The sequence below is a fragment of the Lepus europaeus genome, chromosome 4, assembly GCF_033115175.1.
Source record: "Lepus europaeus isolate LE1 chromosome 4, mLepTim1.pri, whole genome shotgun sequence".
NCBI lineage: Eukaryota > Metazoa > Chordata > Mammalia > Lagomorpha > Leporidae > Lepus > Lepus europaeus.
Genome location: NC_084830.1, coordinates 63,102,249 through 63,127,325, shown reverse-complemented (window position 1 = coordinate 63,127,325; position 25,077 = coordinate 63,102,249). Strand labels below are relative to the sequence as shown.

General features: G+C 42.0%; 1 protein-coding gene across 2 annotated transcripts in view; it reads right to left on the bottom strand.

The window, feature by feature from the left end:
- The window catches only part of TPD52 (tumor protein D52), a 266,195-nt gene that overhangs the window by 111,778 nt on the left and 129,340 nt on the right, over positions 1 to 25,077 (bottom strand). For both annotated transcript variants that reach the window (XM_062188322.1, XM_062188321.1), the window contains one exon: positions 591 to 772. In XM_062188322.1, the coding sequence (XP_062044306.1) occupies positions 591 to 772 (182 nt within the window). The remainder of the gene's footprint in view (positions 1 to 590; positions 773 to 25,077) is intronic.

The following is a 25,077-nucleotide window of genomic DNA, read 5'->3' as shown; positions in this document are numbered from 1 at the left end:
AGTTCAACATCTCCTTTACCCTTGATATTCTGCTCCTAGATCTTCCACTCTCCCCAATGAATATCTATATTCATAAATATTTTTATTTGTATGCTAAAAATACAATGACTTCTGTTGATATAATATGAAAAATAATTCTTTAAAAAAGATGTAAAGTAATAATAAAAGAACAAGGAAAGCACAATCATTTGGTTAGGGAAGAGAAAGGAACACACAAAAAAGCAAAAAGTAGAGGCTTCTCAGAGAAGCAGAAACAGACTGGAGAGAGAAGGAGGGGAAAATGTTACAGGCAAAATGGTCTGAGCAGCAAATATTATTACAAAGTTCATTTTAATTTTGTGGTATGGAATGGTCTGTTACCATGATAAACATTCATATCTTCTCCAAAACTGTTCTCTGTTTCAAGACAGGAATCTGGCCTAATATGACGAAGAAGGATTTTTTAAGCACTTCAGACTCTACTGTCAACAGCATTCCCAACTGAAATATATTGTCTGTCTTTGCAAAAAATCACCTATATTCAACAATTCTTTTGAGATATCTCAACTTTTGTGAACAGGATTAAAGGATTTGGAAATTATTCTACTTACTCTCCATCTACTTCAGGTCTTCTACATACACAGTGAAACTTGCCACCAAAATCTATATACAGATCATCTTCTACAATATGAAATATTCGTCCAATGACCAATTTATCCTTGGCAGGCCCCATCTGGGTAAGAGGAGAATGTCTCAGCAAGGATGCAAAGGATTCCACATTTCCCGGAGACTCCTAAATATGAAAAGAGATATGGTAAGTATAATAAATTCTTAAAGGAGAAATTTTAGAAAGTTAATTTTATGTATCTTTGTATTTTGTAGTAATAAAAAAATTTAAGTGCAATTCTGCTTTTTTAAAAGTGAGTTATGCTCTTAAACTTCCTCTTTCTCCCTTTCCTTCCCAAAGATTTACAGAAAAACAGGTACTCATGTATGTACTTGGTGGGGGATGGCAGGGTTGTGGTGGTCCAGAGTGGGGTCTCAAGACCCCAAACAGGGTAAAGAACATCAGAGTGTATAAATGGCCTTCCAGGATAGGCAGCAGGTGAGGATGAGGGTAGGTGTGTCAGAACCTCATCATGTGAGGAAGGCATCCAAAAAGGTGACTGACTTTATTCCTGGCACTGACCATCTGCAAAACATGCCTTCTAATTCAGGTTTAGGCAGAGCAACTATTTTTTTAAAAAAACACAAATTCACTATATACAAAGGGATCTTCAAAAAGCTCATGGAAAATGTGTATTATGGGAAAATTATGGATGGATTTCAAAATTTGTTGCATCAAAATAAATGTTTTAATTATATTTTCCATGAACTTTTTGAAATCCTTGCATATGAGATATAATGGGGGCCCTCACTACAACCACCAGTAAACATGGGTTCTTAAACATAAAACAATTTTTTAAAAAGATTCATTTATTTATTTGAAAGTCAGAGTTACACACACACACACACACACGGAGAGAGAGAGAGAGAGAGAGAGAGAGGTCTTCCATCCACTAGTTCACTCCCCAGTTGGCCACAACGGCCGGAGTTGCGCTGATCCGAAGCCAGGAGCCAGGAGCTTCTTCTAGATCTCCCATGTGGGTGCAGGGGCCTAAGGACTTGGGCCATCTTCTGTTGCTTTGCCAGGCCACAGCAGCGAGCTGGATCAGAAGAGGAGCAGCTGGGACTAGAATCAGCGCCCACATGGGATGCCGGCACTTCAGGCCAGGGCGTTAACTCGCTGTGCCACACTGCCGGCCCCCAAAACAATTTTTTTAGTATTTGAGAGACAGAGAGGAAGAGACACATAGACCAGAACTCCCATGCCCTTGTTCTCTCCCCAAATGCCTGCGATGGCTGGAGAATTGGGCAGAAGATAAAGGCAGGAATAAGAACAGGAAGCATAGGGGCCCAAGCCCCACTCAGGAACTCAATCAAGTCTCCTACATGGGTGGCAGGAACCAAACTCCTTGAATCATCACAGCTGCCTCTCAGGGTCTACATTAGAAGGAACATTGAATCAGGAGCTAGAATAGGGTATCAAGCTCAGGCACTCTGATGTAGGATATGGGCATCCCAATTGGTGGTTTAACCATTAAGCCAAATACTCACCCCTATAATGCTTTTAAATGACTTGTACTTGTTCTTATATTATTCTTTTCCTTAAAGTCAAATTACAAAGGAAAACTAGCTTCTTTAATTGTATCATGTTGCTCATTTTCTAGGACTCTTTCTACACAGTAAATTCACTTGAGGTATCCCTGAACATGTAGTCTGATTACTCTTTTTTCAGATTCTTGGAAAAATTTTTACAAATATACACTTTTTCAGAGATCCATGAGCACAGATATATGTCTTTTACTCCTCTTTAATTTACATATGGTGTAGTATGTATGTGCTTTCAAATAAGCTAAGAGAAGTACTAGGTTTCTATTTGTGAAAGCTAAACACAGAAGAATATTAAATTTGACCTGACTACTTATTTATACCCTGTATTTACAATGAGTTTTACATTTGTTATTCAAGAGAGAATTATTAAGAGTTTGACAGCATACTTACTTACAAAACTGTATTTATGATTTAATTTTAAGGCATGTACTACTCCAAGAATTACAAATGCAAATGCCAGGCCAAGTAAGGACTTGGCAAGCAGAATATGTGCCCCTTCTAAAAGGTACAGCCACTACTCAGCTCTAGCTCCAATTCAAGTCCAGTTTTTGCCACATGTTTTGATTTTCCAATAAGTCAGAAATCAACATTTTAAGGCACAATTTCCAATATTTAAAGACTTAGATGTTGAAAAGAAAAAAAAAAAAATGATGTTCTCCAAGACAGGTATTTGGCACAGCAGGTTAAATCACTCACTGCCTGGGACAGCTATGACCCATACTGAAGTGTCTGGTTCAAGTCCTGGTCTCTGTGCTGTGATCCAGCTTCCCTCTAATGCACACTCTTGGGAGGTAGCAGATAACGTTTCAAGTACTTGGGTCCCTGCCATCCATGTGGGAGACCTGGACTGAATTCTGAGCCTCTGGCTTCAGCCTGGCCTAGTCCTGGTTGTTATGGGCATTTGGGGAGTAGATGGTAGATCTTTCTACATTAGTCCTTCTGCCTTTCAAACAAACAAAAGTGAAAATAAGGGATTGGCATTGTGGCATACCAGATAGAGCATAGGAGTGCCAGTTGGAGACCTGGCTGCTCCACTTCTGATCCAGCTCCCTACTGACACGCCTAGGAAAGCAAGGAAGGATTGCCCAAGAGCTTGGGCCCCTGCACCTATGTGGGAGATTCAGAGGAAGCTTCTGACTCCTGTTTTCAGCACGGCCCAGCCCCAGCCATTGCAGCCATTTGGGGAGTGAACCAGCATATGGAAGACTGATACATTCATTCATTCATTTATTCATTCTCTATCTCTCTCTTACTCCCTTCCTCCCTCCCTCCCTCCCTCGTGTGTGTGTGTGTGTGTGTGTCTTCCTCTGTATAACTAACTTTCAAATAAATAAATAAATCTTTAAAAAAAATAGTGAAAATACATAAAAAAATTAAAAGATGTACTTTATTTTACAAATCAAGCAAAAGATATTGTGTTGAGTTTGGTCCATGGACCTCAAGTTGTTTTTTTTTTTTACCTCTGTCTCAGGAAAAAAGCATGTCAAGACATTTGGCTGACAGCAAGTCCCTAAGGTGCTAGATGAAAGGTATGGTGATGAATTTATTGCAGTGAGTTGAAGCACATTAGGAAGGAATCCTGAGTACAAAAGCAATCAATCTAAACCAAAGAAAAGTCAGCACATCTAGATGCCAACTTGAACTGAAAAAGTAGCCAGGAAAGTAAGCCATAAGCCACAATACTAGTTTCATAAATTCACAGCATAAGAGTAAAGGTTCCTAAACAAACACCTTGAACAAAATAGTAAAATACATCCTACATGTTCAGCACAGAAACAGCCAGGAATTGCCCAACAGAAGTAATACAGGCCCGCGCCGCGGCTCACTAGGCTAATCCTCCGCCTGCAGCGCCAGCACCCTGGGTTCTAGTCCTGGTTGGGGCGCCGGATTCTGTCCCGGTTGCCCCTCTTCCAGTCCAGCTCTCTGCTGTGGCCAGGGAGTGCAGTGGAGGATGGCCCAAGTGCTTGGGCCCTGCACCCGCATGGGAGACCAGGAGAAGCACCTGGCTCCTGGCTTTGGATCAGCGCAGTGTGCCAGCCGCAGCACGCCAGCTGAGGCGGCCATTGGAGGGTGAACCAATGCCAAAGGAAGACCTTTCTCTCTGTCTCTCTCTCTCACTGTCCACTCTGCCTGTCAAAAAAAAAAAAAAAAAAAGGAAGAAGTAATACAAAGAGAGTAATACAAGAGCCATCAGTGACAATAGCAGCTCCTGTGCTGATAGCAAGTAAACCATCCACAGCTCTGTAACCAGAGCAGCTGAGAAAGCAGTGCTCAGGAAAAAGCAAGCGAAGTATCAGCTTGGGAGTCTCCTACTCCTTGCAACCAGGGAGGGTCCTAATCACTTTCCCCAATGACCTGCTTTCCCACTACCCACTTTTATACTTGATATCTAACACACTTCTACTCCCCCCATCTCTTTTGGCCTCTCAACTGAAGCCACAGTCAATTGTTCAATTTTAGACAATAGATTAATCCAGAAGTAAATTTAGAAGTTAAAGCATTTATTGGGGATTATTTAGCCATCACTAAAGTCTGTTCCTAAAATGAGACCATTTCCTTCTCAACTGTGAAGCGATGCTAAACCTAAGACTAGTGGTATTTCCCCGATTGGTTTAGGAAAGCACTAAGCTTCCTCAACTATTTAAAAAGATTCTTGTGGAATTTTTAGTAAATCTGCTATGAAATATTGAGTAAAATTATGAGCAATTTTTTAAAAGATTTATTTATTTATTTGAAAGTCAGAGTTATACAGAGAGAGGAGAGGCAGAGAGAGAGGTCTTCCATCCACTGGTTCACTCCCCAGATGGCCACAACAGCCAGAGCTGCGTCGATCCAAAACCAGAAGCCAGGAGCTTCTTCCAGGTCCCCACTGTGGGTGCAGGGGCCCAAGGACTTGGGCCATCTTCTACTGCTTTCCCAGGCTATAACAGAGAGCTAGATTGGAAGTGAAGCAGCCGAGACTCAAACCAGCGCCCACATGGGATGGCAGCACTGCAGGCGGTGGCCTTACCACTACACCACAGCACCAGCCCCATGAACAATTATTTTCAACATCAAGTAGGACATAATGCTACTTGCTTTTACTTAATTATATTTTGCAATGGAATCTAATGTGTTTTCAGTGAGTGAAATGGTTTTACCACAAGCATAGATTCTTGGATTAACATCTGAATTTGATTTTAAATTGAATACTCATTATTGTTCACTACTTTTTAGAAACTACAACAAGCAATTAGACAGAACCCTCCAAAAATCATAGTCTAAAACTATCTTTGAATTCCTAGCACATAAGCCAAGATGTACTCATTTATTTGTCACATGACTTCTAAAAATAATTTATGTAGCAACTTCTACAATGCACATTGACAACAGGGAATCCTGGCTATAAAGTATCTAAACCAACACTGTTAGCTGCTCTCATAGGGATGCAGACTGTAGAGACCACAGGTACCTTGTCAACTGCTGGGCTTGTGTCATGGCTCAGTGCCTCAACCTAGCTATGGAAAATGTTACCATAAAGCTCACTCATAGAGTAGTCCTAGGTAAAGCAGTAACCTGGAGTTAGCTGCTTCCATTATGAGCTGGTCAGAGAGCTCAGGTTTTGTTATTCTGCTGTACTACTTTCTTTCTTTGAAGCTGGAAAGCTTAAGAGAACTGTGTAGGTAAACAAAAAGTAAAGGGACTACAAATAAAGGGAACAGTACTACTTTCATTCATTCATGCATTCATATGTTGACTGCTTATCATGTAACCAGGCTCTGTTTAGACCTGGATATGAAAATAGGTAGAATGGCAGAGTTAAACCAACATGACATCAGAGATTAGGGTCCAAAAAGTTGCTGAAAACAACCACTACCCTCACTTAGACTGCGTACAGGGTTAGAGGAGAGTGAAAAGTGGTTTCTAATTAATGGACAGTACTTGTTCTCTGTTTTGGAAAAGAAATTTTGGCAGCAGAAAGAAAGATGGACCAGAGGGAGAATATAAAATTGGAAAGAGTCAACTGTTAAGAAGTTCCTCCAATTAGCTGAGTAGAAACGACAAAGAGCCTACACTGATGAGGTGACCACTGGAATATGGAAGAAGGGATACGGAGATTTACCAAACAGTACAGCAAGGACTTTTACCCAATGTCTGTACAAAGTGAAGGAGGGAAAGGCGATGTCATGGATGGAGGAGGAGAACGGTATAGTAGAAATAAGAGAGTAAGTTTAGTTTTGTACATACCAGCTTTATTATATAAAATCTTGAGGAACATTGGCTATTTGGTAGACAGTTAAAAATAACATGGGGGGGGCGGAGCTATGGCATAGCAGGTACAGCTGCCATCTGCAGTACTGGCATCCCATATGGGTACCAGTTCAAGTCCCAGCTGCTCCACTTCCAATCCAGCTCCCTGCTATGGCCTGGGAAAGCAGCGGAAGATGGCTCAAGGCCTTGGGCCCCTGCACTCACGTGGGAGACCTGGAAGAAGCTCCTGGCTCCTGGCTTTGGATTGGCCCAGCTCCAGCTGTTGAGGCCACTTGGGGGGTGAACCAGCGGATTGAGGACCTCTCTCTCTCTCTGTCTCTCTGCTTCTCCTCTCTCTGTGTAACTCTGACTTTCAAATAAGTAATTCAATCTTTAAAAAAAAAATCTTAAAAAAATAATAGTGAACATGTTTATATACATGCACACATTTATATGTTTAGAATAATATTATATGAGTATAGATGTAGACCTTTCAAAAATATACTGTCAACTGTAATTTCTACATAGGCCTATTTTGTTCTGCCTATTATTTATCATAAAATCTAAACTACAAATATACATACATATTATTTTACAATGTTTAATATACATTAAGCATATACTCAAATGTAACTATCATGCACATGAGGACATTTAATAGATAACTTAGAATCAAGATTATTAGTGCTAAAAGAAACATGACACCTCTGCTAGTTCAACTATTTCATTTTACATGAGTACCATGCCTACTATTTAAAGCTACATGGTGAGCTGAGTATTGATTCTTAAATGAGTTGCCACAAAAAATGGAAAATAGGAAGTCATTTATCCTCTCTGATCCATTTTCTTATTTGTAAATAAAAAGACTGGATAACTATAAATTTTTTTTCAACTTTAAAGTAGTAGGTTTTCCTAAACATAATGAAATCTGAGAAGGATTTTATAACATTATGCACGTTAAAAATGAATGACATCACCCTATCCAGCTTCCTCTTTTAATAGAAACAATAACAACAAAAATAATGAAATGGTATATATATTTTATTTTACACTGGCTAACTAAAAAAATAAAATTCAACATGATGTTCTCAGACAAGTAATTTTTAAATGACTGACTTCTATTAACTGTGGTGCATTCATTTGTTTCCTCAACACTAAGCAATAAAAGTTATTCTTCTAGGTCTCCTACACGAATGCAGGGGCCCAAGCTCTCGGGTCACCTTCTACTACTTTCCCAGGCCATAGCAGAGAGCTGCATCAGAGGAGAAGCAGCCAGGACTAGAAGTGCCACCCATATGAGATGCCGGTGCCGAAGGCAGAGGATTAACCTACTGAGCCACAATGCTGCCCCCAATGTTTTTGTTTTGTTTTGTTTTAATTAATTTATTTATTTGAAAGAGTTACACAGGGAGAGGAGAGACAGAGAGAAAAAGTGAGAGAGGTCTTCCATTTGATGGTTCACTTCCCAATTGGCCGTAACGGATGGAAATGCACTGATCCGAAGCCAGGAGCCAGGAGCCAGGAGCCAGGAGCTTCGTCTAGGTCTTCCACTGGTTTCCCAGGCCATAGCAGAGAGCTGGATCTGAAGTGGAGCAACCAGGACACTAACCAGTGCCCATACGGGATACTGGCACTGCAGGCGGTGGCTCTGCATGTTAAGCCACAGTGCTGGCCCCAAATAAATGTCTTTTAAAAAGATATTTTTCTATGTGCATCAATGACCCATTATTCACTGAACTCCCCACACAAACATGTGGGGGCGTCGGATATAACACAGGTTGGCAAACAATGGCCAGATCTGGCTCATGGTATATTTTTGTAAATAAACTTTTATTAGTACCCCTTACCCCCCAAAAAAGAGATATTTTTCTTGGGGCTGGCACTGTGGTGTTGTGGGTAAAGCTGCTGCCTGCAGTGCTGGCATCCCATATGGGCGCTGGTTCGAGTCCTGGCTGCTCCACCTCCGATCCAGCTCTCTGCTATGGCCTGAGAAAGCAGTGGAAGATGGTCCAAGTCCTTGGGCCCTGCCCCCATGTGGGAGACTGAGAGGAAGCTCCAGGCTCCTGGCTTTGGATCGGCACAGCTCCAGCCGTTGTGGCCAATTGGGGAGTGAATTAGCAGATGGAAGACATCTCTCTTTCTCTTTGTAACTCTGACTTTCAAATAAATAAATAAATCTTCTTAAAAATATATATTTTTTTCTTTTTTAGTAATAAATTAGTCTTAGCTCACTGTAATGCTTTTACTTTATAAATTTTTTTTATTTTTAAGAAGTTTGTTAAAAACTAAGAAACATACACATTACATATGTACAGTCAGGATCAACAATATCACTGCCTTCCATCTCCACATCTTATCCACTGGAAGATCTCATATGGAGCTGTCATGTTGTCTGATAATCATGTATTCTTCTAGATACCTCCAGAAATACCTGTCTGAGAATGCTTTACTGACCTTTTTTAAAATATATAAGTACAAAGAATACAATCTAAAATAATGATTAAAATTATAGCACAGCAAATACATAAACCACTAACATTTACCATCATTATCAAGTATTATGCACTGTACACAATTTTATGTGCTACACTATTTATTTATTTATTTTTAAAAGATTTTTTATTTATTTGAAAGTCAGAGTTACAGAGAGAGAGAGAGAAGGAGAAGCAGAGAGAGAGCTCTTCCATCTGCTGGTTCACTCCTCAGATGGCCACAAGAGCCGGAGCTGTGCCGATCCAAAGACAAGAACAAGGAGCTGCTTCCGGTCTCCCATACGGGTGCAGGGGCCCGCGTACGTGGGCCATCTTCTACTGCTTTCCCAGGCCATAGCAGAGAGCTGGATTGGAGGTGGAGCAGCCTCGACTGGAACTGGTACCTGTATGGGATGCTAGCACTGCAGGAGGCGGCTTCACCAGCTATACCACAGTGCCGACCCCAGTAACGTATTTATCACTGTGGCAAAAATAAATACAAGTCTTTCCTCTTCTCATAAAATGACTGAGGGGCCAGCGCTATGGTGCAGAAGGTTAAGCCTCTGTCTGCAGTGTCAGCATCCCATATGGGTGCCAGATCAAGTTGTAGCTGCTCCACTTTTAATCCAGCTCCCTAATGTGCATGGGAAAGTAGGGAAAGATGGCTCAAGTACTTGGGCCCTGCGCCCATGTGGAAGACCTGGAAGAAGCTCCTGGCTCTTGGTTTTGGCCTGGCCCAACCCCAGCTGTTGTGGCTATCTGAAGAATGTACAAGAGGATGGAAATTTTCTCTCTCTCTCACTTTCACATAAATAAATAAATCTTAAAAAAAAAAAAATCAACAGTCTAGAAAACTAAGTTTACGTGGTTTGTTATACAGTAATAGGTAGCTTACAAAAGCAGTAAAGAAAAGAATAAATGATTCTGTGCAGCAAGTGTAAGAGCACTTATTGAGGACTAGAGCAGTAAGGCTCCTAAAAGAAGCCTCTAAAGTCTGGCCACAGGGCTCACATCTTCGTTCTACAAGTCACCAGCACTGTGGATGAGGCAATGCTCAATCTGGGGCTTATTCATCTGGTAAAAGGAGGCTAATAATTATATCTATTGTATAAGACTGTTATGAAGATTAAATAAATACTTTACCATATGTGAAGCATTCAAATAGCACCCAAAGGTAAGCAATCCCCTATATCTAGCTTTTTTAAAAAAGTAATCAACTTCTTTTTTTTTAAAAAAAAGTATCTTATTTATTTGAGACAGAACTAGAGATTGACAGAGAGGTCTTCTGTACGTTGGTTCACTCCACAAATGGCTACAATGGCCAGAGCTGAGCCTATCTGAAGCCAGGAGCTAGGAGCTTCTTTCAGGTCTCCCATGTTGATGCAGGGGCCCAAGGACTTGGGCCATCCTCTGCTGCTTTCCCAGGCACATTATCAGGGAGCTGGATTGGAAGTGAAGCAGCCAGGACTCCAACCAGAGCCCATATGGGATGCCAGTGCTACAGGCCAGGGCTGTGCTGCTGGCCACAGCACCCCAAAAAATAACCAATTTGTTAAAGACCCAGTCACTATCAAGTTATCGACTCACCTAGTCTTTTTGAAATAGGACTATTTTGCCCTTGGCTCCAGGGGACACTTGGCAATGTCTGGAGATGTTTGATTGTCACAACTGAGGGTGCTGCTAGAATCTGCTGGACAGAGGTCAGTGATGCTGCTAAACATCTTACAATGCACAGAACCGCCCCACTATATTTTGGTTCAAAATGTGACCAGTCCCAAGGCTGAAACTCCCTGGACAAATAGTGTCCAGCGGCAGACCAGGTTTGACAGCTATGTGAGTCACATTAAGGGAGCTCTAGAATGTCAGGTAAGGCAAAAAATAAAGGGCATGAGACTCTAGGTATTTGAATAACTGTGAAGTTGTTCCAGACTGAGTAGCAAGAAAGGAAGACCCAGAGAAAAGTTGACAGACTGTGGAAAAAAGTGTGACTGAGGAACTGTGAAAGTGAACAGTAGTGTGATAACTTGAAGAGGAGATAGTTCTAAGTGATCATTAATGATACACACATTATGATATATCTCTAAGTGAAGGCAAGTGGAAATGAAGGTCATACAGTACAACATTGAAAAACTGCGTGTTGCCTTCTGGCATGTAACCAGCTTCGAAAAAGATGGAAACTGCTACTCCATCCTAGCAAGAAGTAAAAAGCTGAACAAGGGGCTGGCTTGTGGCCTAACAGGTTAAGCCGCCACCTGTGACACCAACACTAGCATCCCATATAGATGCTGGTTGGAGTCCCTGCTGCTCCACTTAAGATCCAACTCCCTGCTAATGCACCAAGGAAAGCAGTGGACTATGGACCAAGTGTTTGGACCCCTGCAAACACATTGAGAGAGCTGGAAGAAGCTCCTGACTCAGTCTGGGACATTGCAGTCATCTGGGGAGTGAACCAGTGGTTGGAAGATCTCTCTCTCTCACCCTCCCTCTCTTCTTCTCTTTCTGTAATTCTACCTTTCAAATACATAAAATAAATCTTAAAAAAAAAGCTGAACAAACTGAAAACTCAATTCTACTTACATCTATCTGAAAGCTGGAGACACAGGGAAAATGTTGCCTCCAAATTTGAAGAGACAGGAAATGCAAAGAACTGCTGGTTATAGCAGAAACACCTTAGCACAGACCTCCATAAACCAGTGTCAAGGTAGGGAACCTGAATTATAACTGATTAACCACTGGAGGCTCAGAGTGGACAAGTCTGAGTCAAAATCTCCAGGAGAAACCAGTCCCTGGGAGCTCCCATGCTTCTGTGAGTTTTATCTCCTGGAATTCAACCTGGTTCCCCCAGTGCGACTACAGGAGAAAAAGCGCCCTGAGCTGGGGGGAAGGGGAAGAGGAACCATCTCAAAATACACCAGAGCATTCTGTCTGGTTCTGTTCAACAAGCTCTGCAGTTTTATTAGAGCCTAACTGACCTGGAGGAAGGAAAATACCCACCTCTTGCTGGCTCTGGCTATCCTGTCCCACAAAAATAAGGGCAAACGAGGAAGCACTGTGAAGTTTCCAGCAGAGGCACAAGCACTAAAATACTGAGATCTATGCATAGCACCATAGAACACTTCCCCCACTCCATATTAGGAAAGGCATATTTATTTACTGCAGTTTCTTTCCCCCTGTACATCACATCCAGCTAGCAAGAAAAAATTACAAGATACACTTAAAAGGCAGAAAACAGTTTGAAGAGACAGAATAAGCATCAGAAGCAGATTCAGATATGACAGGGATGTTGGGATTATCAGTTCAGAAATCTGCAATAACTGCGATTAAGATGCTAACAGATCTCATGGATAAAGTAGACAGCTTGGAAGAACAGGCAGGCAATGTAAGCAGAAAGATGGAAATTCTAGGAAAGACCCAAAAATAAATACTAGAGATTAAAAAAAAAAAAAAAAACTGTAGCAGAAGTGAAGAATGCCTTCAACAGATTTATGTTGGACTGGACACAGATTTAAAAAAAAAAAGGGGGGGGGGCCGGCGTTGTGGCGCAGCGGGTTAACGCCCTGTCCTGAAGCACCGGCATCCCATATGGACACCAGTTCAAGATCGGGCTGCTCCACTTCTGATCCAGCTCTCTGCTGTGGCCTGGGAAAACAGCAGAAGATGGCCCAAGTCCTTGGGTCCCTGTATCCGCATGGGAGACCTGGAGGAAGCTCCTGGTTCCTGGCTTTGGATCTGTGCAGCTCCGGCCATTGCGGCAAACTGGGGAGTGAACCAATGGATAAAAGACCTCTCTCTCTCTCTCTCTCTCTGTAACTCTTTTTTTTTTTTTTTTAAGATTTATTTTATTTATTTGAAAGACAGAGCTACAGAGAGGTAGAGACAGAGAGAGAGGTTCATTCCCCAGATGGCCGCAACAGCCAGAGCTGCATCAGTCCGAAGCCAGGATCCAGAAGCCTCTTCCTAGTTTCCCACATGGGTGCAGGGGCCCAAGGACTTGGGTCATCCTCCACTACCATCCCAGGCCACAGCAGAGAGCTGGATCGAAAGAGGAGCAGACGGGACTAGAGGAGGAGGAGGGGAGGAGGGGAAGGGGGAGGAGGGGGAGGGGGAGAAGAAGAAGAAGAAGAAGAGAAAAGAAAAAGAATCTCTGACCTGGAGAACAGCTCTTTAGAAATTGCCAAGACTGGGCCAGTGCCGCGGCTCACTAGGCTAATCTTCCACCTGTGATGCCGGCACTCTGGGTTCTAGTCCCAGTTGGGGCGCCGGATTCTGTCCCGGTTGCTCCTCTTCCAGGCCAGCTCTCTGCTGTGGCCCGGGAAGGCAGTGGAGGATGGCCCAAGTGCTTGGGCCCCTGCATCCTCCTGGGAGACCAGGAGGAGGCACCAGGCACCTGGCTCCTGGCTTCGGATCGGCGCAACGCACCAGCCATAGCAGCCACTTGGGTGGTGAACCAATGGAAAAAGGAAGACCTTTCTCTCTTTCTCTCTCTAACTCTGCCTGTCAAAAAAAAAAAAAAAAAAAAGAAAGAAAGAAAGAAAGAAATTGCCAAGACTGAAATGCAAAAAAAAAAAGACTGGAAATAAGAAACAGAATATCCAAGAACTTTAGGACAACTAAAAAAAAAGTATAGGGTGTACATAGTAAGACTCTCAGAAGGAGAAAAATGAGAGAAATAAAAGGAATATTTGAAACAATGAGAATTTCCCCAAATTAATAACAAACATCTAATCACAAACCCAGGAAGCTCAGAGAACACCAAGTAGGCACACGGTAAAAACCCTACACCAGGGTTTAGCATTTTCAAACTAGAGAAAACAAAAGATGAAGAAAAAAAATCAAAACAAAAGCCAGATGCTGGGTAGTAGGGGCAGCATCTTACCTACAGAAGACCAAAGATGAAAAATGCATTCATTTTCTCCTCAGAAACCATGCAGTAAGAAGACAGTATACTAAGTGAAATAATCTATAACATTAAGGGGAAAAAACACCCACCAAACTAAAATTCTGTACCTGTAGAAATCCTTTTTTAATGTTCGTTATTTATTTGAGAGAAAGAACGAGGCAGACAGAGCTCCCATCTGCTGATTCACTATCCAAATGCCCGCCACACTCAGGGCTGGGTGAGGGCTGAAGCTGGGAGCTGGAAACTTAATCCATGTCTCCCACATGGGTGGCAGGAACCCAATTACTTGACCCATCACCATTGCTTCCCAGGGCCTGCCTTGGTGGGAAGCTGGAGTCAGGGGTCAAGAAGCCACAGCAGGAATTTGAACCCAGGAACTCCAATGTGGGATGTGGGCCTATTAACTGTTAGGCTGAATGCCCACTCTTACCATGAGAAATTATCCTTCAAAAGAGAATGAGAGGGGCTGGTGTTGTGATACAGTAGGAAATGCAGCTGCCTGTGATGCTAGTATCCATTATGGATGCTGGCTCATGTGCCAGCTGCTCCACTTCAGATCCAGTTCCCTGCTAATAGTCTAGAAAAAGCAGTAGAAGATGGCTCAAGTGCTTAAGCACTGCCACCAACCTGGGAGACCTGAATGAAGCTTGTGGCTCCTGGCTTCATCTTACCTCAGCCCTGGCCATTTCAGGCATCTGGGGAGTTAACCAGTAGGTGGAAGATTCATTCTCTCTCTCTCTCTGTCTCTCTCTGTTTGTGTTTGTGTGTGGGTATGTGTGTGTGTGCATGTCTCCTTCTCTCTAACTCTGACTTTCAAATAAATAAACCTTTAGAAAAAGAAGTGAAGGAGAATTTAAGACTTTCTCAAACAAAATTTAAGGGTATTTATAGTCAGTAGGCCTTGCAAAGAATGTTAAATTCTTTAAAGAGAAATTATAAAGTTCAGAAACTTTGAGATATATATATATATATATATATATATATATGGAACATTAGAGAAGAAACAAATGAAAGTAAAATAAAAATTTTTATTATTTTTCTTATTCTTAATGGATCTAATAAGTACCAGTTTGTTAATGATAAAAAAGTTAATTCCACAAGAAGAAATACAATCTGTAATGTTTATGTCACCCAACAGGCAAGAGACAAAATAAATGAGACAAAAACTGATACAAATGCAAGAAGAAATAGATGGATCCATCATTCCAGTTAGAGATTTCAACACCTCTCCATCAGAAATGGACAGACCCAGCCCAGAGAATTGAACTCAACAACTCCATCAAGGAAAGAGATATAACTGTCATCTATGGGCTACTTCATTCAACAACAACATAATCTTCTCAAGCTCAAATGGAATATTCACCATGACAGACACATTCGAAACCATAAAATACACCTTAACAAATTTAAAAGACTAAAAACCATACAATGTCAACTCTCAGACCCAACTGAATTAAATTAGAAATCAGTAACACAAAGACAGCTCAAAATTCCCAAAATACTTGGAGAATAGAATATACCTTTCTAAATATTACATGGTCAAAGAGGAAATCTCAAGAGAAATTAAAAAGTACTCTGAACTAAATGAAAATGAAAACACACTGTGGGATGTAGTGAAAGCAATTCTTAGAAGAGAATTTATAGCATCGAATGCATACATTAGAAAAGAAAGCTCTAAATCAATTACCTATGCTTCCACATTAGCAAACTAGAAAAAGAACAAATTAAATCCAAAGTAAATATTAGGGGAGAAAATGGAACAAAAACTAGAGCAGAAAGTAACCAAGAAAACAAAAAGAGAGGATATAACCTTCTAATACCGCAGTCTCTATTTATGGTGGATATGTTCTGAGAACCTCAGTGGAATCCTAAAAGCAAAGACAGCATTGAACCTAATATACAATGTTTTCTCCTTTCCACACATACCTCTGGTAAAGTTTAATTTAAAAATTGGGGGGTCAGCATTGTGGCATAGCAGGTAAAGCTGCTGCCTACAACACTGGCATCCCATATGGGCACAAGTTCCAGTCTTGGTTGCTCCAGTTTGATCCAGCTCTCTGCTAATGTGCCTGGGAAAGCAGAGGATGATGGTCCAAGTGCTTGGGCCCCTGCACCTACATGAGAGAAGCTTCTGACTTTGATCTGGACCAGCCCTGGCCATTGCAGTCATTTGGGGAATGAACCAACAGATGAAGCATGTGCTCTCTTTCTCTCCTTCTCTGTCTCTCCCGGTTTCTCTCTGTAACTCTTTCAAATAAATAAATAAATAAATAAATCTTTAAAACATTTGGCATGGTAAGATATTATCAATAATAACTAATACTAAAATAGAACAATTATAGCAATATATTGTAATAGGCATTAAGAATATTCTCTTTCTCGCTGTATCTCAAAATATATTACACTGTTCCCATCCTTCTTGTTGACCATAACTGGAACCATGGAAAGCAAAACTGCACTTAATAGAGGACTACTATAACAGAAGTGAAAGAGGGTACATTACTACAGATCCTATAGACATTAAAAGGATATTAAAGGGGATGCACAACTGGTGCAGTGGTTAAAACACTGATTGGGACACCTATATCCCATACGGGAATGCCTACTTCAAATCCCAGCCTCTCCACTTCTGATCCAGCTTCCCACTAATGTACACAATGGCAGGGAGCAAGGATGGCTCAAATATTTGAGTACCTGTCATTCATGTGGGAGACCTGTATTTAATTCCAAGCACTTGGCTTTGGTTTGAACCAGTCACAGCTTTTGCAGGCATCTGGGAAGTGAGCCAGCAGATGGGGAAAAATCTATCTCTGCCTCACTCTACCTTTCAAATAAAATGAAAATTTAAAAATAATTTTCTTAAAAAAAGAATAATAAAGGATTAGTAGGAGCTATATGCTTACAAATTTGATAATCTAGATGAAATGGACTGACTCCCTGAAAGACACAATTTGTCAAAACTCACACAAGAAACAGACAATCTGAAAGGCCTATATCTATTAAAGAAATTCACTGAATAACTAATATCTTTCCAAAACAGAAAGCACCAAGCCCAGAATTCACTAAATTCTACCAAATATTTAAGGGAGAAATTACATAAATTCTCTACAACCTACTTCAGAAGACAGAAGCAGAGGGATTACTTAACTCTTTCTAAAAGACCCATATCACCCTAATATGAAAAGTGCAGGGGGCTGGCGCTGTGGCATAGTAAGCCAAGCCTTAGCCTGAGGTGCCAGCATCTCATATGGGTACCAGTTCGTGTCCCGGCTGCTCCTCTTCTGATCCAGTTCTCTGATTATGTGGAAGCAAGTGGAAGATGGCCCAAGTGTTTGGTCCCTCGCATCTGCATGGGAGACATGGAAGAAGCTCCTGGCTCCGGAATGGCTCAGCCCTAGCTGTTGCGGCCATTGGGAAGTGAATCAGAAGATGGAAGACCTTTCTCTCTGTGTCTCCCTCTCCCTGTAACTCTACCTTTCAAATGAATAAATAAAAATATTTTTTAAAAAAATCTTTTAAAAATAGACATTACAATGAAACAACACATAAAAGGAATATTTATAAAAAGAAAACAATGTGGGATTTATAAAAAATATTTAATGTAACCCAACACATCAAGACTAAATATGAAAAACAAGGAGAAGGTGTTTGCCCTAGCAGTTGAGATGCCAGTTAAGATGCCTGCATCCCATATCAGAGAATTTCAGTTCAACTCCTGCTTACAGCTCCTGACTCCAGCTTCTTGCTAATGTACACCCTGGGAAACAGTGACAATGGTTCAAGTAATCACATTTATCCCACCTACCTAGGAGACCTGCATTGAGTTCCCAGCTCCTGGTTTCAGGTGGCCCAGTCTCAGCCATTAAAGGCATATAAGGATTGAACAAATGACGACAGTGCTCTCTCTCACACACATATAAATAAATTTTTTAACAAATCATATGGTCATACTGACAACTGCAGAAAAAGCATTTGACAAAATCTGACACCCAGTCATGATTTTAAAACTCTAGTAAACCAGAGACAGAAGGGATTTTTTCAACTTGATAAAGAATATCTAGAAAAACCCTATAGCTAACATCATACTTAATGATGAGAAACTTGAAGCTTCCTACTACACTCAGAAAGCACCAGGCAAGGATGTATTCTCTCATCACTGCTTTTCAATATCAAGGAGGAGGCTAGAATTATTCTCTCTGGGAAGAGCTATAAGGCAGATGATAAACAAATGTGGGAGGAGGAAAGAAGACAAACTGGGATCAAAGGGTTTCTAGTAAGAAGTCTGACAAGAAGATAAAGCAATCAGGTAGACATATAGAACTTCACTTACAACTACCCTAGCAAGTGGACTACCTCTTTTTTTTTTTTTTTTTTTTTGACAGGCAGAGTGGATAGTGAGAGAGAGAGACAGAGAGACAGAGAGAAAGGTCTTCCTTTTTGTCGTTGGTTCACCCTCCAATGGCCGCTGCAGCCGGCTCATCTCGCTGATCCGAAGGCAGGAGCCAGGTGCTTCTCCTGGTCTCCCATGCTGGTGCAGGGCCCAAGGACTTGGGCCATCCTCCACTGCCTTCCTGGGCCATAGTAGAGAGCTGGCCTGGAAGAGGGGCAACTGGGATAGAATCCGGCGCCCCAACCAGGACTAGAACCCAGTGTGCCGGCACCGCAAGGCGGAGGATTAGCCACGGCGCCGACCTTTTTTTTTTTTTTTTTTTTTTAATTTATGTATTTGTAAGGCAGAGTTACACAGAGGCAGAGAGAGAGAGAGGTCTTTCATCCACTGGTTCACTCCCCAGATGCCCATAACAGCTGCAGTGTGGCTGATCCGAAGCCAGGAGCCAGGAGCTTCTTCTGGGTCTTCCACACGGGTGCAGGGGCCCGAGGACTTGGGCCATCTTCTACTGCTTTCCCAGGCCATAGCAGAGAGCTGGGTCGGAAGTGTAGCAACAGGGACTCGAACCGGCACCCATATGTGATGCAGGCACTGCAGGCAGCAGCTTTACCTGCAATGCCAAAGCTCCAGCCCCAGTGGAACACTTCCAAAACTAGATCAATGTCTCTCTCCAAGATCCTCATTAGTCAGATGGTACTATGCAATTTAAATTTATTATTAAATGTTTACCTTTCTTGATATATTTCAAGATGGAAGATATCTGTCTTGTTCACTACTAAAAAAAAATCATAAATAAATAATCTTGGCTCCTAAAAGACAAATTTAAAAAATAGAGTTGGCATATTTACCATTCTAAAAAGAACCTCTGGATATCAATTTCTATTTTACATACAGCACCACCTTTTCAACACCACCCACATTCTAATGTTTAACAAACACACCAGTCAAAAATTCATTCAGAGGTGTATTATTTAAAAGACTACTGCAAAAAAGTGCTTTCAGAGTTCTGATATAAAAATGCTAATGCTACATACTTCTACTTCTTATTCTAACCCTGCACAATAAAAACACAGGGACAATGCAAATAAATAATGTCTGGAAAAAAATGTCTAGGACAGGAACTGATTCATAAATAGACACGCAAAGAAAAAAAAAAAGTCCCTAGAGCAGGGCTGTGAATACAAGGAGATGAGACTATCAAAACAGTTTCACAAGAAAAGAACCGTAGATGGGTAGCTGGATAATCCTGGGTTATTCCCTGAGCCAATTCAACTTAAAGGCCTTAATGATTCCCTTTCCAGTGATAGGGGGCACTGACAGTCCATGGTATGTAGTGGCAAACAACTGGAGAAATCTATAATCAAGTACCCACAGAAGACTAGATAGACTTTGTGATAAGCAGTATTTTCAGCCCCAGATCAATTGGGTCAAAAAACATAGAAGCATAAAACTGCTCGTTGTTTGTTAACTGCTCTGGAAAATGCACACAGGGCTTTAAGTTCCCAGCTGAAGGTCAATGTAGGGAATCTGAAAGCCTCTGGGACATTCCTAGAAGAAATCTTTATCTTCTTTAGTCACAGATCTGAGATTTCTAACAAACTCAAAGTCTAACTCTATAGATGGCTGAATGACAATGCAAACTGAATTCCTAATTTTGCAGGTTCCCTAATATTAAAGTTAGGGCATGGATTAGGAAGGCAGCAGGTCCTGAAAACTGGATGGCATAGCTAGATACTAATGACATCGGGAATCCTAAGCCCCTAAATTCCGTTGAGTGTTCTCTACCAGTAAAAGTCCTTCCATTCAATCTGGGGAAGTTAGTCTGCTCTTTCCTGAAGAATCTGTAAAGGTAGTGAGAAAGACCTGCCGATCCCCAAAGCACCCATCTCCATTATTTTCATGGTTTCTAGATTTGCACCATTCAATATGATATTCACTAGACATATGGAGTTACTTAACTTTTTAAGGTAATTAAAATTAAATAATATTTAAAATTCATTCCTTCTCCTGTAGTAGTTACATTTCAAATGTTCAAAAGCTGCATGTGAACAGCATTTTACAGGAAATTTCCAATACTGCAGAAAGTTCTACTGGACATCACTGTTTAGACCAATAACCAAACATAAATCTTGGCAGACCCTCAAGGGTGAGATACAAGGTACAGTCCATGAGAAAATGGAATGTACATTAAAAAATTGCAAGATTTTGCCAATTTACATCAATAGAAACTGGGGGGCCAGCGCTGTGGCATAGTGGGTTAAAGCCCTGGCCTAAAGCGCCGGCATCCCATATGGGCACTGGTTCGAGACCCGGCTGCTCTACTTCCCATCCAGTTTTTCTTTTTTTTTTTTTTTTTGACAGGCAGGATGGACAGAGAGAGAGAGAGAGAGACAGAGACAAAGGTCTTCCTTTTCCATTGGTTCACCCTCCAGTGGCTGCTACGGCTGGCGCACTGCGGCTGGCGCGCAATGCTGATCCAAAGCCAGGAGCCAGGAACATGTTATAGATCTCCCACAAGGGTGGCAAGGGCACAAGCACTTGGGCCATCCTCCACTGCTTTCCCAGGTACATTAGCAGGGAGCTGGATCAAAGTGGAACAGCGGGCCGGCGCCGTGGCTCACTTGGTTAATCCTCCGCCTGCAGCACCAGCAGCCCATATGGGTGCCAGGTTCTAGTCCCGGCTGCCCCTCTTCGGTCCAGCTCTCTGCTGTGGCCCAGGAGGGCAGTGGAGGATGGCCCAAGTGCTTAGGCTCCTGCACCCACATGGGAGACCAGGAAGAAGCACCTGGCTCCTAGCTTCAGATCAGCACAGCGCCGGCCGTAGTGGCCATTTGGGGAATGAACTGGCAGAAGGAAGACCTTTCTCTCTGCCTCTCTCTCACTGCCTATATCTCTACCTGTCAAAAAAAAAAAAAAAAAGTGGAGCAGCTGGGACTTGAACAGGCATTTAAATGAGATGCCAGCACTGCAGGTGGTGGCTCAACCACTGTGCCACAGTGCTGTTCCCAGGCCAAATTTATTAATATGGGATAACTAGGCAGAGATTCTAAATATAGTGTGTTAGCTTACATGACTGACAGCAGCTTATAATAGTTTGCTTGGTTGGTTGCATGAAACCTAACCCAAAGACTGACTACTCTATAAATGCAGTTGAAATACCAGGGCTTCCTTAGTATATCACAGAGGAAGGTATCCAAAAGGCTTGGAGAGAATGGAATGTTGGAGTGGATTTATTTATGACCTGTTCACCTCATATGCCCCTAGAAGGATCTATTCTCTACAGTCTAGGACTGACAGTGGAAACTACTGCCACATAAAGGCTCCATAAATTTAATGATGAGATCCTCACATGCCAGGAACCAAGGCAGCATTTAACAGGCTAAGATATAGTAGGCATGGTTAACATAATGCAACATATCCTAAACAATAATCAAAATAGTTTGATTATTAGTTTGATTTGTGGAGCTCTGGCTGGTTAATCGTGGTGTTCCTAGAAGTGAAACAGAAACAAAAACTCTAGATCTAGTGACCACCAGTTTGACATGAATCACCACAAATGGATGTCATTTTTCCTCAACCAACTCCCAGATCTTCAGGCTCTTGAATGAAGAAGAGGTCATGTCCCCTTGAGAAAGAGTCCTGCCTACATAGTAAAAGAATTTTACCAACCAATCTTCCTCCTAGCTTTCCTAAGGGAATTATGGCTATTTACCAGAATGACTGTCCATGAGGAAGAAAAATATCAGAGCTTATAGAGATTATATATCCTGACACTAATTCTTAGAGATCTAATATGCTGCAGAACAGGGCTTAGGGGAGTCATATGATTATTGGAATTGCAGCTCAGGTCCATCCCAAAAACCCACCCTGTAGTTATCATCCCAACTCCAAATGTACAATTGAAATAGGCATACTCAGTGACTGGCAGCCTCTCCACATTGGTGTCCTGATCTATAAAGTGAGAGCTAGTAAAGACAGGAAAGGACAAGTGGAAGATATCAGAACTTCTCCTACCTACCAAATAAATCAAAGATTACTATATTCTTGGAGGACTACAGCAATTAGCACTCCATCAAGAACTTGGGAGATTTAAGCATGATGACTCCAACCTCCTCCCTATTTAACTTGCCTACTTGGCCCTGCAGAAAACAGATGGGTCTTATGAAGCAATTTATTATCATAAACTTAATCAGGTGGTAACTCCAATTGCAGCTGTTGTTCCAGATGTGATTTCATGGCTGGAACAAATCAAATATCCCCCAGCATCTGGTATGCAAATACTGATCTGCCAAAAGCTTTCTTTTTCTAGATCTGCTCATAAAGAATGCCTACCTCAGGGTGATGTCAATCTTCTAGCTCTATGTTGTTACCTAAAATCTATATAGATTCTGATTGTCATACCATTCCACTGGACATCAGGCTAGTCCATTACACATGCTGACTAGATCCAGGAGTAAGAAATAGTAACTACTCTAGATACATGGTAAGACACATGTATGTCAGGCAGTGGAAGTAAGTCTCACTGCAGCGAAGTTCCTAGGGGCCAGAGGCCTGGAACATGTTGAGATACCCTTTCTTATCCCTAAGAAAGAAACAGAAATCTCAGTGCTTCTTTTTTAATCTTAGAAGCAACAAATACATTATTAGGACGTGCTTCTGTAATTCTTTGACAAATCACATTCTGAGTGGGTATCAGAACAAGATATGGCTTTATAGCAGCTCCAGGCTCCCAGACAAGCTATTCTACTTCCTGGGCTATACCACCTGATGTAGATGGAAGTGTTTGTAGCAGATGTGGCTGGAGATGGAGACTCTGACAGCTCTCTTTGGATGACTTACAATGCAGAACTGGGATAGCACCAAAGAGGAGGTCATGTACAGCAATAAAGGAATAGCTACTCAGTGGGAGAACTCTGGCCGATACACCTGATGATTATTTTGCCTGAAGCGGTATCCTATATTGATTGCATTAAGTGGCTAATTATTCTGCTAGATGGTTAGGAACTTAGGAACACAACTGGACATCAGATGACAAGAAGGTCTAGAAAAGAGATGTGTGGGTAGACCTCTCTGAAAAGCCAGAGGAAGAACATAAATGGCGCACATGTGCATGATCTTTTCAGCAGAGAATCTCAGTAAACAGGTGGCTAAGGTAGCCAGTCATATGGATGTCAGTCCAATGTGTTTCCCCAGCCACTGCTATCCTTCCAAATGGGTTCAAGAACGAAACAGTCACTGCAGCAGGAATGTACTTCTAAGTGGTAACAGGGGTACCCCTAGAAATTTTACCAAGGTGGCAAGCCACTGTGTTTTTACTGCATTTGGATTATGTGTGATTTCTGGAACACTGACTTCTATTCACCCAGGTTGATCTGGCTACTCTCCCTGCTAAATAACCGATATGTCAAGAGCAAGGACCAACACCAAGCTTGCAGTAAAGCAGACTGATTACACTGGACCATTCTGTATAGAAAACAGAGTGGTTAATGTTATCACTGGAATAGATTTACTCTGAATATGGACTTGCCTTATCTACCCACAATGATCCTACCAAAACCACCACCCGTGAATATACAGCATTCATTTCTCAGTATTAAGATAATCTGCACAGCACTGCTTTCAACTGAAGAAATAACAGGACACAGTGTGGGGTAATGGGCTCATACTTATGAAATTCACCAGTGTTACCTGTGTAATGATACTTTCTTTAAAAAATTAAACTTTTAGGGTAGGTATCTGCCCTAGCAGTTAAGACACTAGTTAAGAAGCCCACATCCCATATCCGAGTGCCTGGGTTCAATTCCTGACTCAGCTCCAAATTCCAGTTTCATGCTAATGCAGACCCTGGGAGGCAGCAGGTGATGGTTCTAGTAGCTGTGTTCCTGTACCCATGTAAGAAACCTGGATTAAGTTCCTGGCTCCTGACTTTGGCCCAGTCACAAGGCCTGGTTGTTACAAGCATTTGGGGAGTGAACAAGTATGAATGGAACTCTTTCTCTCATAAATGAATTCTTTTAATTTAAAAAATTTCACTTTTAAGATAACTGCAGGTTCATGTGCAATTGTGAGAAATAATACAGAGATCTCTTGCACCTTTACTCAGTCCCCCCAACGGTGGTGTCTTTTAAAATCACATATAATATCACAACTAGAAAATTGACATTGATACATACCTTATTCAGATGTTGCCAATTTTACATGCATCATTTGTAAGTGCATATGTACATGTATATGTAGTTCTATGCAATTTTATCAGTAATATAGGTCCCTCTATCCTATCTCCTACCCATCCACCTTCTCCATTCCTAACTCTTCGCAAACACTGACAGTTCTCTATCCCTATAATTCTTTTTTTTTTTTTTTTTTTTTTTTTTTTTTTTTTTTTTTTTTTACAGGCAGAGTGGACAGTGAGAGAGACAGAGAGAAAGGTCTTCCTTTTGCCGTTGGTTCACCCTCCAATGGCAGCCGCGGTAGGCGCGCTGCGGCCAGCGCACCGCGCTGATCCGATGGCAGGAGCCAGGTGCTTCTCCTGGTCTCCCATGGGGTGCAGGGCCCAAGCACTTGGGCCATCCTCCACTGCACTCCCTGGCCACAGCAGAGAGCTGGCCTGGAAGAGGGGCAACTGGGACAGGATCGGTGCCCCGACCGGGGCTAGAACCCGGTGTGCCGGCGCCGCAAGGCGGAGGATTAGCCTAGTGAGCCGCGGCGCCGGCCTCTTTTTTTTTTTTTTTTTTGACAGCAGAGTTAGACAGAGAGAAAGGTCTTCCTTCCGTTGGTTCAACCCCCAAATACCCGCTACAGCTGGTGTGCTGCGCTGATCCGAAGCCAGGAGCCAGATGTTTCCTCCTGGTCTCCCATGCAGGTGCAGGGCCCAAGCACTTGGGCCATCCTCC